The sequence below is a fragment of the Marmota flaviventris genome, chromosome 6 (assembly GCF_047511675.1).
Source record: "Marmota flaviventris isolate mMarFla1 chromosome 6, mMarFla1.hap1, whole genome shotgun sequence".
NCBI classification, from domain to species: Eukaryota; Metazoa; Chordata; class Mammalia; order Rodentia; family Sciuridae; genus Marmota; species Marmota flaviventris.
This window is the reverse complement of record NC_092503.1, coordinates 26,305,126-26,324,503: the sequence shown is the minus strand read 5'-3', so window position 1 is coordinate 26,324,503 and position 19,378 is coordinate 26,305,126. Positions and strand designations below refer to the sequence as shown.

At 40.8% G+C, this 19,378-nt stretch overlaps 1 protein-coding gene across 2 annotated transcripts in view; it reads right to left on the bottom strand.

Annotated features, from left to right (window-relative positions):
• The window catches only part of Nhsl1 (NHS like 1), a 245,953-nt gene that overhangs the window by 115,064 nt on the left and 111,511 nt on the right, over window positions 1–19,378 (bottom strand). The window contains exon 1 of one of the 2 annotated variants that reach the window (XM_027938508.2): window positions 10,690–10,891. The exons of the other annotated variant lie outside the window; for it this stretch is intronic. Coding sequence (XP_027794309.2) covers window positions 10,690–10,891 — 202 coding nt within the window. Of the gene's footprint in view, window positions 1–10,689; window positions 10,892–19,378 lie in introns of those variants that run through there. 2 annotated transcript variants of the gene reach the window in all.

Genomic DNA, 19,378 nt, shown 5'->3' with positions numbered 1-19,378 from the left:
CAAACATAGAATCTCCAACACATACAGTCCAGAGCCCAAAGATTCAAAAGCAGTTAAATGGACCAAGCATCTCAACTCATTTTCTCCTGTGTGAAAGGGACAGCAGGCCAAAAAACACAGTGACAGAGAAATCTATAGGAATGAGGCAGACACTGGCCAGATAGTGGTATTCATGTGCTTCCCCCAGGGTTGGCCCCCAGATGTGAGGAAACAAACACTGTGCTAGGGCAGGCATATTGCAAATTACTCCATCCTGCTGTGACTGCTCCTTTCACATGGACATGGTCCCAGGCGAGGGGTTCAGAGGGAAACTTAGGAAAATACCCACTATGGTGGATAAATGGTTAGAAGCTCACAGTCACGAATTGGTTTTTAGACCAGGCAGTTTTCTGAGATGCAGTCCCAATCACACTGTATCACAAGGCACCTGGAGTGTGCCAGGCCTTTCTACAGAAAACAGGGGACCCTGCACAAACTTCACCCTGCTTACAACTTGCATGTCTCTGGAAGGAGCTCTCTAGCGCATAAGCATCACAAAACCCTGCTGAAAGAACTGAAGTCCACAGACAGCAATATTTTGCAAAATCAAAGTTATGACCTAATAGGGAGTCACAAAATCAAGTTGTTAGGCCAAGACTGATATTTTCTATTTAATAAAGTAGAAATAAAACAAGAGAGACTAGAGAGCACATGTGTCAACACACGGTAAAGGGACGTCGTTTCACAAAGCTTTTAAGTATGTGTACATACACAGACAATGTGCAGACTTGGAGCCAAAGAGAAGTATACTCATTACTCCAGACACAAGCAGAACTTTTGAAAGTCTCTGTCATAAATAACCGTAATGATGCTTTTGGGGCACAGGAAAAAAATAAATGTTCACACCACAGTTCCACTGCAGAAGATTCTTCCCTCCATTTGAAATGAAATTTATTGTAGAAAAAAAACTAGCTCAACTTTTTCAGAAACCAGATAAAAAAAAATCACTGCTTGAACTTTTGTTGAATTTTACGAGTTGGAGTTTGTACACGACTTTCAAGATTTCTCGAGTTGGTGGCACCACCTCTCCCTGGTTACAATGACACATGAATGAACACACACCAACTGAACAAACTAACACATCCCAGAGGGTGGGACGTAAGTAGAGTCTGATGATCCAAAGGAATGGAGGAAGACAGAGTCCCCCACCCTTCATGAAACAGCCAAAGCACACCCAGGAGACCAGCCACCTGAGGCCTGCTTATAAATCAAATCAAACTGGAACCCTTAAGGCAAAAGAACATCCAGGCATTCATATTTAAGGGCAAAGAACTGGGCTTGCAAAGCTAAAAGGGAGGGGGGGGGGAAGCATTTAAATCATCTCTTTATAGTAGGAATAGAGTGTGCTGACTAACTCAGTAATAAAATCACTTTAAGGTAGAAATCAAAGTTATTTTTCCAGGAAGTCAATGTACTCTGTGTACTTTCTATTGTTGGGGGGGAAGAAAAAAGATTATGTAAATAGAAAACTCCTAGGCAAGGAAATCCCAGCAACCACACCAAGCACCAGCCACAACCACCCACAAAGGTAAATTCACAAATTGTCTTTTGAATGCTTTGTAAAAGAATCCTTGACCAATCAGGACTAAAGCCACGCCTATACACCTGTGCTCAGGTAAGAATTCCAGTTGATTTCAAGATGTAATACAGGAACACCAGACACTGTTTCTGCCTTCGTTTCCAATTACCAAGTGAAAGAGAACCTTAGGGAACGGAGACGAGAATACCAACCGCAAGATAGATTTATTCTCATTTTCTCTTTTAAAGTTTATGATAAGAAAAAAAAAATTAAGTCATGCAGTTCACCGAAATCTCAGCTGCTTGTAACTTTTACTTTTCCTTCAAGAAAGACAAACAGACATTGAACCCAAACTTGACAATCAGCTCATGCCACTAGAATGAGTTCAACCATCGAAGAGATTAGCCTCCAGTCTTGTTTCACACTTTGTTCAACCATGTACACAAAGTTTATTAAGCTGTGCCTTAAAAACACACCTAAAATACTTGAAGTGCGCAAGCAGCACTTTCAGAAATTTAGGAGATGGCTCCAAACACTCTTAGCAAAGAAGCAGAACAGACACAGGGAGACTCTCCTCTCCTTATCTAGCTTATTCCCTCCAGTTCATGACCACCTTCTTCCACTATCCATTCATTACCACTCCCAACATAGTCTTTTTCAAAAATAAGAGAGCATGAAAATGGCAGGGTAGAGTCCCTCCCTCTTCATTCACCATCCCTAACAAGTACCTGCTCGAGGATCAGCCCTGCGGGCCAGGTCTCTCCAGGTAATCTTACAATCCCAGCTATTTTGGTCTTGAACCCAGGGAAGGCTCATGCCACAGTGAGTTTCTTTCCTTCCAGGTTGCTTTATACTGAGTCTGCTGAGCAATAGGAGCTCTCAGAACATAATGTGGCACATGGGAAATGTGCCAAAATCTGAACTCGAGGAATGAGTCCACTAGGCAGTGGTAGAAGGGAAGCAGCAGCTAGGAGACCCAGCTCACAAATCTACCCCACTTCCCCTGGGGAGATGGTCTCCCACAACTGCTGGGTCAGGCAAGTGCTCACCATTTATTATGGTGTTTAAATGGCCAAAGTGTGGGGGAGGCCAGCACAGTAATGGGCTTTAGTAAAGAACTGAATAAATAATGGCTGGTTTAATATCCATGATAATCAGTCAGGCATCAAATATCAGCCACAAAATGACAGGGAATGTCCTGAGACCCTCAATCAGAAGGCCCAGAAAAGAGGCGGAGTGCAGGCTGGGGAGGAGGGGAATTAGTCCCAAACACCCTGCCACCTATCTCAGGCTCCTCCAGCCTCACACCAGGCACATTAGTGTCCACAAAAGTAGGGATGTTGATTATGCATAGGTTTTCCAATCACCTTTATTAAGACAGTGATCACCAAAAATATCCTCTTTAATTAAGATAAAAAATCCATCTGTGCACAGTGACACACACCTGTAATCCCTGCAACATGGAAGGCTGAGGCAGGAGGATCACAAATTCCAGCCTCAGCAATGTAGGGAGACCCTGTCTCAGAATAGAAAATAAAAAGGGCTGAGGATACAGCTCAGTGGTAAATTGCCCCTGGATTAAATTCCTAGCACCCACCCCCCAACCAAATCTAAAGTAATGGCCACTTGCATCTCGTAAAGCTAAAGCAAGTTTAACTGTATCTTTGAAAATCACAGAGGCTATTGCTACAGGAACAAGGAATTATTAAAACCTGTGACATCCTTTTATAAAGACAGCCGAACATAACAATCTGTAGGCTCATGACTGCCTTTCCTAATGTGCCTATGAAATCGCTCCAACCAGACCTTTATCTCTTTTCAGCAACAGCAGCCCTAGATGACCTGAGTCTACCCTCAACCTCCAAGCCACTCTACGGGCCAGGCCTAGAGCAGTCTCCTTCAATGCAGCTTTGACCAGGTAATCACACAACAAATACTTACCACCTGCAGAGTCAGACACTGGATAAGACACAGGCTAGATGTCAAAGAGCTTCAAACTCAGGAGAGGTAAGAAGCACACCCCAAACATTCTCATTTTTGCCTCAAACCAAAAATCATAGAGTCCATGACCCTAAATACCCTAGGTATTTTGATATTATTTCTCTCTGAAGAATTATACTTGGCCTCTGTCTCATCACATGAAAGTTTTCAGTTCTTTCTAAATGATATGAAACTATCTTGCTCATCAAACCAATTAATATTTTTATCAAACACACATGGTATTCAGACACATTAAACAGATCAATTCATTCAAGGTATCACTATGTGTCTGGCTATAGTAAGCACTCACTAAATATCAGTGATTGTTAATATTTATGGGTGGTCTGGCTGATTTAGACATGACGTTCAGTTTAGTATTTTATTCATTTCAGGATTTGACATATACAATGAAGTATGAATTCCCTGGAGGATTACATTCCTCCGGAGTTGCCTGGGTTGTACAAGTACTTCAAAACCACCTCTTTCTATACTGAAAATCAAAGATACATTTTGACTCAATTGTCTACTGTAATGAAGAGATTGCCAACCCAGTGTCCTCATCTAGTACATACAACCAGATCCACTTTATAAGTTGACACAGTATCTAAAAAACATAGCCTGACTTAGTACATTGTACCTGCTACCAATCTGAACGATAAATAGGCATTACTCCCATTTACAGAGATGAAAACTAGAGCTTAAAGAGATTTTGTGACTCACACCAGGTCACACAATTAGCAAGTGACAGAAATGAAACATCAAGAGGCATGAGCAAGGGAGGCAGACGGCGTAGGTCCTAAACAATACTATTAAGACATTGTCACTGAAGAGTCCAAGGATGAAGGCCACTGAAGGGTTCCAAGCAGGCAAGTCACACCACGCAACTTATGTGTGATGCTTAGTGGGATCACAGATGCTGCTGCATTAAGATCGGCCTGGATGGGGATGGGAGTAGGGTGCCAGCACACAGGTAAAAATGGGGAAACCAGCTAAAAACACACAGCATACTGTCAGGCTGTCTCTCCTTATCTGTCTGGGCATCCTCCACTCCATACCTCATATCTACTCACTACAGTCAACCTTACTATTTGGTCAAAACAGCTATGATCCAAGTTTCTGCAGAGTGCTGATGCATGTGTTATTTGGGTATAATGGTAAACAGCAGGCTGTCCCAAAATTATATTCCTAAAAAGTGAATCTTCTCTTTGGCTACACTCAAAGATGTCCAGATATTAAGCACACAGCATTACTAGAACCCACATTCAGCCTGTGTAAACAGCACCATCAACAGCCCTGGGTGAGTTGTGCTGCCGTGTTCATCAGCCATTTACTGAGCACTTTGCCTTGGGGGCAAAAAAAGATGAATTCGTTTGTTTGGCTGTCTGCCATAAAAGAGTTCACAGTCTAATCAAGCCACGGGCAAGTAAACAAATAAGTACAACCCAGCCTATGACAAATGCAGTTCCAGAGGGAAGAAGACAGAGAAACAACACAGAGGAGGGAGAAAGCAGCTCTGCCCTAGAGGATCAGGGAAGACTTCCCAGGCTGCTACGTGTGTTTGGAAGGTTAAGAAGGAAATCCTATGGTCTGGAGCTGGAATGTCCCCCAAAGGCCCATGTGCTGAGGTCCTGATCCCCAATTCAGCACTGTACAGAGGTACAGGTTTGGGGAAGTGATTATATCATGAGGGCTCAGACCTCATCTGCGGATTAATCCACTAATAGCTGAATGGACTACTGGGAAGTGGTGAAATGTGTAGGTTGGAGGAAGGTCACTGGGGATATGCACTGGGAGGCTATTTCTTATCCCAGGGGTCCCTCCCCGCCTTTCTCCTTCAAGTTGTTCATGTCAGGTTCTTGGTCACAGTGATAGAAAGTTGACTAACACAGAAGTCAACAGGCAGAGAAGGGGGCTGGAGCATCCCAGCACAGGGAACAGGAACTGGAGGAAATGGACCATGCAGAGTGCTGAGCTGTCAAAACTCCGGAGTCTGCATGCACCTTCAAAGGAGGGGGAAGAGGCAGATCACACAGGTTTCACTCCATGTGAAGAGATATGAGCTTCATTCTATAGGCAACACAAGCCCCATTGAGTAACCCAATTACATTTGTATTTTAGAAAGAAAACTCTGGGAACAGGGTAGACTCAAGGATAGATCAAAGTGGGACAATAGTAGAAAAAGCAAGAGAAGAAAGAAGACCATTCAGCAGTCCAGAAAAGAGCTGATAAAGACCAGAACCATGAAGGCAGCCAAACAGGTGGGTACAAACACAACAGATCTTAAGGAGATAAAATTAATTAAGATTAAAGTTAACTGAAGTACTTGATAGGAAATATTGGACTTTCAAAAGAACCCTGATTTGATAGAAAATATTATGGTCAAAAATCTATAAAAACACTGAAATTATATGGAAACATAACATATAATAATTACCCAAAAAACTGAATTATGAATCCTAGTTAATGTACAGGGTCTTCTGAAATTATTTTAGAAATCACTATTTGTAAAGAACAATTTCGAAAAAGTTTTCATAACTCAGAAAAGACATTTCAAGAGAAAAGAACACAAATTACCTCCAAACCCAAGCTCTGACAAGTTACTTCTTTTACCACTCTATTTTTAGAATTTTCTAAGTGTCTAATTCTCAAAACAAGTTCACAATCTTTTTTAAAATTAATTAAAGAGGGGTATTAAATAAAACATAATCTCAATAGAACTTCAACAATTTAATTACCAAATACAGATGTTTTTGTAACAAAAAAGAGGCAGTGTGGCAACAGAGTGGCAACTTCAAAAGAACAAATAATCAAAGGTCAATCAAGGGCAGTTTCAGTGGACCAGATAAAATATTAAGTGGCACTCATTCTTTGTCTCTTTCACAGAACATCAACTTCAGGAAGAAATTAAGAAGGAAAACATTACATTTGCTGCACTGAGAGTATTGTTCATATCTCTTTTGTTAAACTACATTTAGCTATTTTTCTGATGTACAGAAAGGTCCTCAAAAATAAATAAAAAATATTTAGTTTTACTTACATATTTGGAATGCTACTTTGACAACATTTATCAATGTTTCTAAGGTTTCCTTAACTCCACAAAGAAATTATTCTTAAGTCCCATAATTTTAATGATTTCACTACTGAAAAATAAAGCATAGCTATTTACATGGAAACAGGATCTTGAACTTGCTGCTTTTGGTCTTCAAAGCCATTTTTCTCCATTATAATATCTAAAGTCATTACTAATATAATTATGCACAAGTATACTGTTCTTCTGCAACTATTTTATGGGGGGGGGACTGGGGTGAAATTACTTTATATATAGCCAACTATCACCCTCAAAAATTAATGATCTGGTGTATGGATTATTCATTGACTTTACAAGGGCCATCTCTGGACTTGGTTCCCCCTCTTGGGGGGCAGTGCTCAGGATCAAACCCAGCACCTTCAAATACTAGTCACTGGCTCTGACACTAATCTACTTTCCCAGCCCAACCTCTGGCCATTTTTGAAATTATTGGGAAGGGAGGTCACTAAAATTCAAATGAGGCAAATTTGGTAATGTTATTAAGTACATATGATGCAGTCCAGGAGAAAATGAAAATGCTGTTTAAAACAAGGCTTTGCATGTCAATTGCCCTCTCTGTCTGCCAACCTGCCAATTTCCAGATCGTCAATCACGCCTCTGCACAGCTAAACAGAGAGCTGGGGATACAACAAAACATGCTCTGCTCAGTGACAGTATACCCCATGATTATTCCACTGTTTTTGATTTTATACGTGAGCAAGGAAAGGCAAGCACAGAATAAATACTACTAATCATTAGTTTTTCTCAGGAACCTTCTACAGTGCTGGCAAAAAAAAAAAAAAGTGCTCATTAATATTGTTTAATTTCATGCTAACATTCAGGAGAACATGAAAGTAAATAAAGTACTTTAACCTGGACCTTCTCATCCAAGCCATTCAAGGTAAAATTTTTCACAATTATCCTGCATTCTCTATTTAATTTCCCATTAGATGTCTTCTATGCTTCTCCATTTACATATGAACTCTACTTCAGGACCTATGTGCTAGATGTCTTTGTATTCTGCACATAGTATTCAGTTCCTATTACTCCAATGAATGTCCTCACAGCTCCATATGGAAAATACACATTGTCTCACCTACAACTACACTCCCCTTCTCACAGGCATCTAATAAAATAGCTCATGATCCACTTAGTATAATACTTAAGACACTGATTCCCAATCTTGATTTGTGTGGTTAAGTCAAAACATCATTTGCTATTGTAAGGGATCACATCACTAAGATTTTACCCAATTCATTATTACCTTTCTGAGTACAAACGTTGACACAAGAGAGTTCTGAAACTTGTTATGAGTTGTAACAAAATAAAAGTGTAAGTACTTACTGGTAGTTGCTATAGACATACCACTATGTATCTTCTAGAAACTTTTTAAATTCAGAAAAAGCAGTGTATTTGAAAGATGCATATTAGTCACTTCTAATCTTAAGGAAAGTCATTATAAGAAGACTTTCTGTTTCATAAAATAAATATGTATCTTATACAACTGTCTATCCACCCTGATAGCAGGGATTCATTCAGTGGGATTCCTTGTGCAAACCGGTGTCACTTACAGACAATGGGCAGGGAACAGACAAGCAGACAGGCCTTGCAGCAGCTCCTGGAGGTGGGGGAGAAATCACCAGGAAGCTGAAGAACCAGCCTTTCTGCCATCCAGAACCCACAGGTGCAGGCCTGACTTGTCAGCCTACAGCTGCCCCACTTCTCGCCATGCCTGATGGTAGTGTTTGAATGTGTGAGAAGGAAATGTGCAGCAGATTTTTGGAAAACTGTAAATCAAAGAATATTTAAGTAAGGTTGGGGGTTTGGGGAGTAAAACTAAAAGGAAAGTGGATTAGGTTGCATGTGGTCTGGGCAGTCCAATATAAAAGATGTGCTTTCCATTCCCATCAGACCAATATGTCTTCAAAGCATATTTATTGGAAACCAAATCCTAATATGGCCATTAGGTATTCATAGCACCAATCAATAATCCCTGTTAGAGTTTCAACGTATTTGATGCTCTCAAAAAGAAAAGAAAACAAAACAAAACAAAAAACACTCAAACCTGCATAATTTTTCTTAAAGACTTTTTCTCTTTTGATCTACTAGTGTAAACAAATGTCATTTGTACATTTTTTCAGAAGAAAGAATCATATGGAATAAAGACCAACTGTTATAACATGCCCCTGAGACAAAGTTGAGGGCCAATTTTCTTTTGTAAGTGAAATGCAAAACAGAATATAATATTGTGAATTTTGATATACAGATAGGTTTTTAAGTATTCCCCATAACTCCACATGTCAAAAATAATATTTATTTGCACCTCATCATTTTCTAAGAACCATATAAATTTACACATTGTATCATATCTCCATTTATCTTCATGAGGCTACTATATCCCATTACATGAAAGGATCAATGGCACAATCTTTCATACTGTTACATAAACAAGTTCTCCCTTCATTTTACAAGTTGCCTCTGTTTCTTATAATGACTTCTTTATTTTCTCCAAGTCAAGTGTGCAGTACTTTCTTCATTTTCCAACTAAAACTAACATATGTAAATTCATTCTCTTTCCCTTTAATGTTAATATAGATGAACCTTCTATAATGAAAGTCCTAAAGGTACTAGCTCGCATGTACACAATCTTTAACAGAAACTTGACAGCAGCTGACTTAAAACAAAACAAGTCCTAAGAAGCAACCTTCAGCAGAAGCCAAAGGAATCAAAACTACACCCTCCTGCAACCACAGCACTACTGTATCCACCCTTGCTCCAAACATTACAACCCAACGATTTCCCCAAACCACAGCTTATTCCTGATTTAGAAAAGTCAAGTTCATTGACTTACTAAACTATACAGCTCCAGCCAGAAAACACAAATGTCTCTTCTAATCAGGCAATTATGCAGCATCTGAACTAAAAAGCCATGTTTTCAAGCTCAGTATCAGTGGACAACTTTTGACCACCTTCTTGACATAATAAACAACTGACATGTTCAAAGAGTATTAACTGGTCCCTCCTGTTCCACAGTTTAATAGACAAACAGAAATGGTTTAACACACGTTACCCAAAGGAGACTGCACTCAATTCTCAGTCTGCACAGTGTAATTACTGCACCCATAAGCACATATTTAGCTTAGTTGATTCTCTCACATTTCAGCAGTTTTGTTTCCCCAAAGAGGGGGAAGAACAGGTCTGTGAGAGATTCTCCCGAAGTTTCTCTTGGCATGGGAAGAATGTGATGAACAGGGGAAACACAATCACTCTGTCTAGCTTGGGCTCCTTTGTGATACTTAAATAGTGCTTCCCCACCAGGTTTTGCATCCAATAGAGAAACAGTTTTAGAGTTGAACAATTCAGTCCTTATAGCAAACATGCTAAGAGGAAGAACTCAGAAATTCTAAACACAAAGTAGGGGAGTGGTGAGAAATACGGAAAGTTTCCTTGTCTCTCAGCAGACCTGGTATCTTTCCTTACCTTTGAAGAGGGGGAAAAAGCATGCTAATCCTGAGAACAGAAAACAACACTTTGGTCTGAAAAGGAACTTGATAGAAATCCAAAAACTCTTTTGGGCCAAGATATCAAAGGTAAGTTCCTGTATGTTTATTCCCCTCCCTGTCATATCCCAACACCTGTCTAATTCATGCATTCATGTAACTCATTAGTCTTTTTAGAAGAAAAAAAAGAAAGAAAAAACTATCAATGATTCCCAAAGTTTTCTCAGTGCAGTTTCTCCATGTTCTAACCCCAGATGGTAAGATCAGAAGATTCCCGACCTGATGGTGGTGGTTTTCCATTGAACTTCACAAAAGTCACATGAGGGTGTGGATCTGGAGAAGGGATGGGGGGTATTGGAGCAAAGAATAGCTACTTTATCCTCTTGGAAGGGTACAATCTCAAGGCAAATCTAATGGAGAAGCATCTGCATTTTAGACATGTAAATAAATGAATGATGCTGCATTCCAGTACAAAATAATAAAAAACACCACCTACCAATGGGGCAAATCAGTGATCGAAATAAATAATTCTACGTAACAAACTTTTAAATGCTTAAATTAAGAAAAAAAAAAAATCAAGTCACCTTTTGTGAGCTGGGTTCTGTATGTCCAGTTTTCGTCATCTGCTTCCACCTGCTGCCCATAGACCGACAGCTCTCCATCACTGCGAAACAGCCTCTTTGTCTGCCTGGACAAGGAGGAGAAATTTATCCAACTCACAGCACGTGAGAGAGACCCTGAGTTTGGTTTGAGTCTGAAGGAAGCTGAAGAGCCTTCCTTTTTCATCTTCTTTCACATCAAACTCGACTAGAGACAAAGGACAGCCAGATAAACAAAAAGCTTGGTTTTTTTAAATTGGCCCAGGTCCTCCAAATTGCCTGCTGCTTCCCACTTATTCAGACAATGTCGAGAGTCAGGCATGGAATTATGCAAAAGGCTGCTTCTGACAACCGATTAAAAAGAAAAATAAAGGATTAAGAAATTAAAAAAAAATTTTTTTTTTTACCCTGGCCACATACTGGTACTCAGTTCTAGGTCAGGGATGTCCACAGTCAAAAAATAAAAATAAAAAATAAATATCGGCACAATTTCTTTTAAAATGAAGCAGGCTGTTCATTTCAGGCACACTTGTCAGGACTTTGTAAAGAACAGAACCAAGGCACTCCGACACTTTGGTGTGTCCCTAGCATCCCAAACTGTAATCCTACGCCTCTCCTAGGCATCTTTACCCACAAGGGCAGAGAGCCAGCTGTCTGGTGCGCAAGGACGTAACTTCTCACCCTGGAGAAAAAGATCCAGCGTCCAGCAGGCCCCCAGCTCAAAGTTCACGCACACAGGTTACTCGCGAAAAACCAAAGGGCTCAGCTCTCCTGTCCCGGCAGAGCGCAGAATCATAAACCGCCCACTTGCCCTCCTTCCCGTCTGTGAAGCGCTCGGAGCCGCAGGACTCCACAAACAATAAAACAGGCTGCGTGGCTATTGCTTGGATTACAGAGGGAGCGCTCCCCTGGAAGACGATAGGCTTGCCCGCCACTGAAGGCACCTCATTGGAGACAGAAAGCCCCGCCTCTCCACAGTCAGTACTCCAGAGGCAGCTCAAACTTCTCAACTCTGGCAGAGCTTTGGAAATGCAAATGGATGCAGATGTCTGATGATTTTTTTAAAGAATTTGCTAATTAATTATCAGATCATACTTCTGAAAGTGCAATTTTCAGAAAGTTTTAATACAGTATATAGTTACATACAAATCCAGCATTCCTGGTGGACTGAGAATTGTCATCACCTAAGGAAATACACTAACCAAGAAAATGAAATGACGCAACTCTTCCTTCACTCCTGGCTTTCAGCAAGGTGAAATGCAGCACACTTGTACCTGTCACCACTTCCTTCCCTGCTGCTACCAGAAGAAGAGTGTGGGGTCCAGGACCACCTCTGCCTCCCCCACTGGTAACACCTCCAGCTGGATTATTCCTCTCTACCTTTGAATAATCCTCCTATCCCAGAGGATCATCCTCTGAGAGCTATGTTAGAGTAATTAGTTGCAGGCTCTAACCTCTAGCATTCTATACAAAATATCTAGAGTCCCATATAATACAGTCTCCGAATCTGTCCATCATAGAGACTTGGGTCAGCATTCCCTTCTCTAATGTATAAATCAGAATAAGCAACAATTAGAGAACTAGAGCCTTCAACTTTTCTTTGCATCAAACAAATGTGTTAAAAACCAACAAATACAGTGGAAAATAAACTTTGATTAAATGTCATAACAGCAGACCTCTGTAACATATATCTAATCCAAGCTTGTAAGAAAAGCTTACAAGTTTACAAGGAACAGAACATTTGTAGAAGAAGAAATCACAGAAACCAATTGTTTCTAGGATGGGCAGCTCATACAACACTGTGAACTCAACAGAAAACAGACACAGAACCAAAGGGTGAAGGGATGAAATAGTCCAGGTGGCACCAATACTGATCCCATTAAAAGCTAAAAGCGACCTCAAGAGACCATCTGGTTTAAACCCTTCAAGTTATAGAAAGGGAGACTCAGGCCCAGTATGTGCATACCCACTGCCATGCAGACAGTAAAGGGGAAAGGAACAAAGTTGCATCAGATACGACGGGGGTCAGAGCTTCACCACTTACCCATCACCAAGTGCTCTGAACATGCTTCAGCTCTTAAATTGGAATGATATATCTACTTATCCACCATGATATGATATAGTTATGTATAATACCAGTGGCTAATGTCAAAGTTCAAACATCCAGTGCATTCTGTCCCATGGAAGGACACTTTTGAGAATCTAAAAATACAAAAAGTTTTTAAAACACTCACCAGAAAGTACATAAATACCTCCAATGCTGTTGCCATTTTAGAGGTTAATGGGACCTCCTGACACAGGACCTCTGCTCTCTAAAGATTCATGCACCCTCAACAACGAACATCATTCTCTCTTCCCTGTTGTTCATATCCTGCAGCTATATTTTTTAATTTAGAGATATCTAAGCCTAAACCCTGTGCTGTTATTGATAGACCAGAAAAAAAAGTTGGCTGCTGCTCTCCTCAAGTGTATGTATACATACAAAAGCACAAGGGCACTGGTGTGATTGGTAGCCAGTGAGTTATCCTCAGGTACCTCCCAGTCCTTGCATACACAGGGGAAAGGGCTGATGAGAGTAACTAGAAGAAAGTTCACTGCCAAGCAACTAAGAACCAATAATAACTGTTCCATTCAAGGACTAGACTCAAGATTTTCCCTAAATAAGCTGGATTTATTTATTTACTACTTTGAAGATTATAGCTGAAATTATTTGAAGGGGAAAAAAAAACAAGCAATTATCCCTAAAATTAGACAAAATTCTAGATTTCCAGAAACCATGTTTTCATGAATCACAAGACCTAGTGATATATTTGCACAATAACCAATCCTTTGCTTACTGACTAATCCGTGGTTCTGTTATGTTGGGCCTTGATTATTAAATATTCACTCATGTAAAAGAAAGTCAAATAAATCAGAGTTGCTAGCAGCCATGAGAGAATGTAATGGCTTAAGTCAGTTTTGGAGGACATATTTAAATTTTAACTATTCAAGTTAACATTCCATTTTGCTTAGAAGGTCCTACATGGGCTGCTTGAGAATGTTTTACATCGATTCACACTGTATTTACCTAGCCACTATAATAAACCACCCATTGTAATTATCTAAACTATCAAGGCAACAACCACAGCCCTCCACAGAGGTGCTATGTGCCATGTACTTTACATATACTATGCTAATCTTCACAATAATTCTACCAAAGACTATCTCTACTTTTAAGGGATAATTTGTTTCCAAAAAACTTCAGCTGTAATCATCAAAGTAACAACACATTTTAATTTAACCATTTTTTCCCCATGAAAATCTACAGCAGAACACACTCCACCTAGACCTTTCAAACAGACATGCCGAACAGATTTTTATCAGTGTTCCAACTGTGTTGGGCTTTCCCATCTCCCCTCTCACCGTCAGGCTGTCAAACTGCAACTTCTGCTGTCATCACATGTGCCAATAACCGCTCCCTCCCACCAATTTTCAACTGCTCAGCTCCAGGCACCAAGAAATCAGATAAACAAGCTTGCTTAAATTATAGGTTTTGCAGGATTCTGGAAGAATGAAATGTGTAGCTTTAGAAGGGCTTTGTTGCTGCTGCTGCCTGCCCAGTACCCTTGTCCCTCGCTTGTGTGATGGAAGCCCAAAGCTTCCAGTGGCTGGATAAATGACCCCAGAAAGACCTGATGATTGACTGTCTGCCTCTTTCATATTAACTTCTTAGCATTTGAGAGTTACCTTCCCATCATGAGAAATTATATTATTCCAGGAATAATTGAAGTAATTCATTCAAGAAAAAGTCTCTAGAAAAACTGGGAGTTACCAGAATATATTACAAGGGAAAATTCTAGAATCATCTTCCTGCATCAATTTGGAAAGATTTGAGTTTTTACCAAGAGTCAAAGGGATATATATAGTGGATAAGTTTGGGAAGGCCTTGCCAAAAGACACAATAATTCGTGTTTCGATGCATACCAGCATCCTTTAAAAAGGCATTTGGCTCTAATGAAAGTTTTTGATTTAATAAAAATTGTTAGACATGAGAGGGTATGGGATCAGAAAAACCCCTCCACCGATCAGGCATGTAATTGCTCTAGTTGCCATCTGTGTAAAATGCCAGCCAAGAGCAGGAACTCATTTCAAGTACCATCAGTTTGTGCCCTCAAAGGCCTCAAATGAGCAGTGACTTTTAAATTCTATGTGCGCCTTGTCTGCCCTGTCTAACCTAGAAGGGGGGAGCCTAGCAGAGCCCTGATGCTGGAACTCAATGGGGTACAGTGCTGGGTTATTAGAGTTGGTGGCGTGGGTGAGTCTGGCTGGGAATGGAGTGTACAACCAGAAGGCTTATGAACAGAGACAAGGTAGGGGAAACATAGAAGGCAGCAGTGAGAGTCACTTAACACTGTCATGTTCTAAACAGCCCTGATGGGGTGGTGGGGGGGGAGCAGTGAAGTGTGGGCCTTATCAGATTACCACTGAATCTGCCAGACAACCCTCAGGGACCTTTAGCCTCTAGCACAGGGTCCAATAGGTAGGTTTTCCGACTGTCATCTCCTGTGAATAATTTAAGAGTTGATGTAAATGAGATAATTTGTAAGCACTAATAATAAAAGCTTATCTCAGTATCTAAAAGTAAATAGCTTGAGCCAGATATTTATTAAAAAAAAAAAAAAATTACCATCAGAATCCTAACAAACTCTCCCCAGTACACCATCTCCAACTTCCTTTACCCATCTCCCATCCTCTCCCCACTGTCCTGCCCAATTAAACAACTGAGCTCCAGAAAGAGGTCTTGGAAGAAAACACGTTATTCTTTTCATGACTGGTCCTATTTTTAGGTTGTCCTCACCAACCACCACATCAGTGTCTGAAAGGAAGAAAAGCTCTGCCTGTTCATTAATGCCTGGCTCTAGAAGCCATCATCCCTTTCCATAGAATTACAAGCGTTGTGCTCTTAGATGGAGAGACTGATGTTCGTGTGTAAACCCACCTTTCAGTGCTTTCATGAGAGGCCTCTGCACAGAAGTGACATTCTGAGCCCGAGCCGTACTGTTCCCATGGGATCCCTTGGTACAGGAGCAAAATGGCAGCACATTACTACCCTTGATCCCCTGAGGCAGAGCACACTGCCAGGGATAATGGCTGTCACTAGTGCAGGAGCTGCAGCTGAAGACAATGGGACTGTCAGAGTCTTGGTGAGCAGTTGACAGCCATGAAGGCACACTGTTCCAAGCTTGACCAAGAAAACATCCAGGAACCAAAAGGTTCAGATGACAAGGTCTTCTGAAACCGAGCATCCACTGTCACATTTTTCTAATGAGACAACCAAGGACAAGCTTGTTCTGAGATCAAAATAAAACTCCCAATAAATAAATTTTTTTAAAATCATGATTTCCATTGTTCCTGATATCCTTCCCATGGCCTCTCCAGTGATCATTGTACTCCTAATTTTTTCTATCTTCTCATCCAGGTTTCTTTGCAAACCTTAATGAGTTCACAAATCACAAGAGATCTTATTAAAATACAGAGTCTGATTCAGACCTGGGGAAGGGCCTAAAATTCTGAACTCCAAAAAGCACCCAGGTGATACAGTACAGGGGACCACCTTTGAGTTGGCACAGCACTAGACTCCAATGCCCCCGAGGGCCGGGGCCGGGCTGTCAGCTCCCTGCAGTACCTCACTCACTGCCAGCATTTAACAGGTGGTGTTGGCTGTTAAATGGAACCCATCCCTTCATTTCCATGGTTCCTTTTCCCTTTGATCTTATGGTTCAAGGCAAGGAGAGAAGTAGATCTTTATAGTGATCATTTCTTTATCCCCAAAAGCAAAAGTAAAAATTAAGCTGGCCACAAGAACATAACCTGAATTATAGGATTAATAATAAAATTTCATTATTCATAGAGTTAGACTGCTTCACTTTGAGAAGGGTTATTAACTTATAGGTTCTATGCATCTTTCTTAATTTAACAGGACATCTTAGTTTCTTAGATCATCCATGCACCAAAACTCCAGAACCCAATGATCCAACCCAGAACCTGGGACAGTCTAATGTGAGCCAAAGCCTGCACTCGTCTTGGTAAATCTGCAGGTAGGCTGGGAGCTCCCTGGTTCCACCAGATGACTTTAGTTATTCTGTAGCTGTATCAGTTTCTCCTAGTAGATGTTTAAGGCAGAGAAGCTTCAGTCAACCTTAAGTGATTCCCAAAAAGTTTATTCTATTTAGCTCAAGAGGATGTGGCTTAGTGGTAGAGCTGCTTGCTTTGCAGGCACGCACAGGCCATAAGTTTCAATCCCTCAGACTGTGTGTATGTGTGTGTGTGTGGGGGGGGGGAATAAAACAAAAATGCCTTCCCCATTTAGCTTTATCTTTAAAACTATATTCACTTTTGCTCTACAGAGCACCCAGAACATATCTGGTTTTTTAACAGGTATTTTATCAATTCGGCAAACCTCTACTATACTTCACTACATGTCAGAGACTCATATTTAATCCTGCTGATACCAGCAGTGATTCCAATGAACCAGATAAAAATCTTACTTCTAACATACCTGTTATCAGAATTGAGAATAAAGAACTCAAAATTCTTTAATCAGTGTCACTCAGAACCCAAATTCTAGTATATCTTCAAGGAAAGAAAGAGAAACCAAATATATATGTACAAGTTTATTCAACCCTTAGGCATCAGTCTACATCACTCTGTGAGTCACCTCCAGACATGGAAAGAGCCCAGAGAGGGATCAGTTCAAATGCGTATTGATCCCCGCTAGGAAATCAGCCAGGCAGGCTGAGCATATAGCACAAAAGATAAGGTCCTACCCCAGAGGAATTTAACATTACTGTAGGAGACAGATAAAGCCCACAGCTACTTTTAACAAAACACAACATCACACACACACACACACACACACACACACACACACAGGAAACAAGCAGGGCCTTGAGTCAAGCCTCCAGGGGTCTGAGTGGGTTCTTCAGGATGAAAAACACTCTCTGAGCTAAGTTTCCAGTGGTCAGGGGTAGGGGATGTGCCTGACCAGTGGTTGGTAAACCCTCTCTCAAGTGTGGTAGGGGTTCACAGGAAACCCAGATTTCTAGTATTTGCCAGTTTCCGTGGTGTAAAGACTCCCACCATGGCCAATTTCAAACTACCAACAATTTACAACCAGTCTACAAAAATGCTGAAAATTCAAGAGAGGGCTCTCGCAGTCAGTGTATTCTAGCTCTACTATACCATTGAATTTGGTCAGCTGCTTATGGTAAAATCAGTGATTGGGAGAAAACTAAGAGCACCATGATCACTAAGTTTTGTAGCATAGGTAAGAGGAGTGATGCCTATGAATGTCACCTTATGTAGAAAAAAAAAGGTATGCAGCTGTGATTGGCATGAGACTCTTGAGATTAGGATACTGTCCCGTGTTTCTGGGTGAGCCTTAAAAGCAATCACACCTGTCCTTTGTAAGTAAAAATCAGAGGGAGATTTCAGAGAGAAGAGGAAGGAAGAGGCAGTATGAGCACAGAGGACAAGACTGAAGTGATCTGACAGAAAAGCTAGAAGCAGTGAGGAACGGGAGCTCCCTGGAGCCTCCAGAGAGAGTGCAGCCTTCTGGCCTCCAGAACTCAGGAGAATAAATTTTCATTGTTTAAAGCTACCAAGTTGGAGGGGGGTTTTCACAGCAGGTACAGAGAATGCAAGGATATACCAAGGGAAGTTTTCAATCTGATATATTTTTTAGCATCTCTGTTCTCTTTTTTTTGTAAGAGTTCTAGATTTTTTGATTTTGCATTCTTATACATTTCAAAATTCCTAATTTCCTTTTAGCTATTTATTTTGTGCCATTTGTAAAAGCACAAATTGGGAAAACATAGTCCAATAGGAAGTACTTGAAATAGCAATAATTACCAACAATGACATTTATGGAGACTTTTGACAGAAAAACTCTAATAAGAATCTGGAGTATATATGCCAAGTGTTCTAACTGAGTAGCTGACACTAGACTGGTGACTTACAGTGTGATCTGAGCCCTTCCTTTGAGTTGTTTCTGTTCTACAAGCATGCGTTGAACAAGAAAATTACAACAATCATAAAAGAAAGGAAGTTTTGAAGTTTCTACCTTGAGGTTTGTGTTAGCCAGGGTCCCAGTGCTGTGACAAAATATCTGATATAAACCAAAGAGGAAAGAGATATTTTGGCTCATGGTTTCAAAGGTTTTGGGCCACGGTGGGCTGCTCCATTGCTCTGGCCTGAGGCAAGGCAGAAGATCATGGCAGAAGGGTGTAGCAGAGAAAGCTGCTCCTTCATGGCCACCAGGAAGCAGAGCAAGAGGAAGAGGCTGGGGACAAGAAATACCCTTGGGGAACACCCCCAGGGACCTACTTCCTCTAATCATGCCCCATCTCCCAGTAGTCCAGTTAGCTACCAATGGATTAACCCGCTGTTGAAGTCAGAGCCCCCCATGACCCAGTCACATCCCAAATCCCCACATCTAAACAGTACCCCACTGGGGAGTCTCTTCACAGGTGAGTCTCTTCAGGACACATAATATACATACCATAACAAGGTCCCACTAAAATCAATTTTAAGGCAATAATGCCTGCTTGGGTTGTTTGAAAATACTTTCTGATTTTTGTGTGAGGTAGGTCATGAATATAATGAAAACTGGTACTTTTTTTAGTCAAAGTGGTCC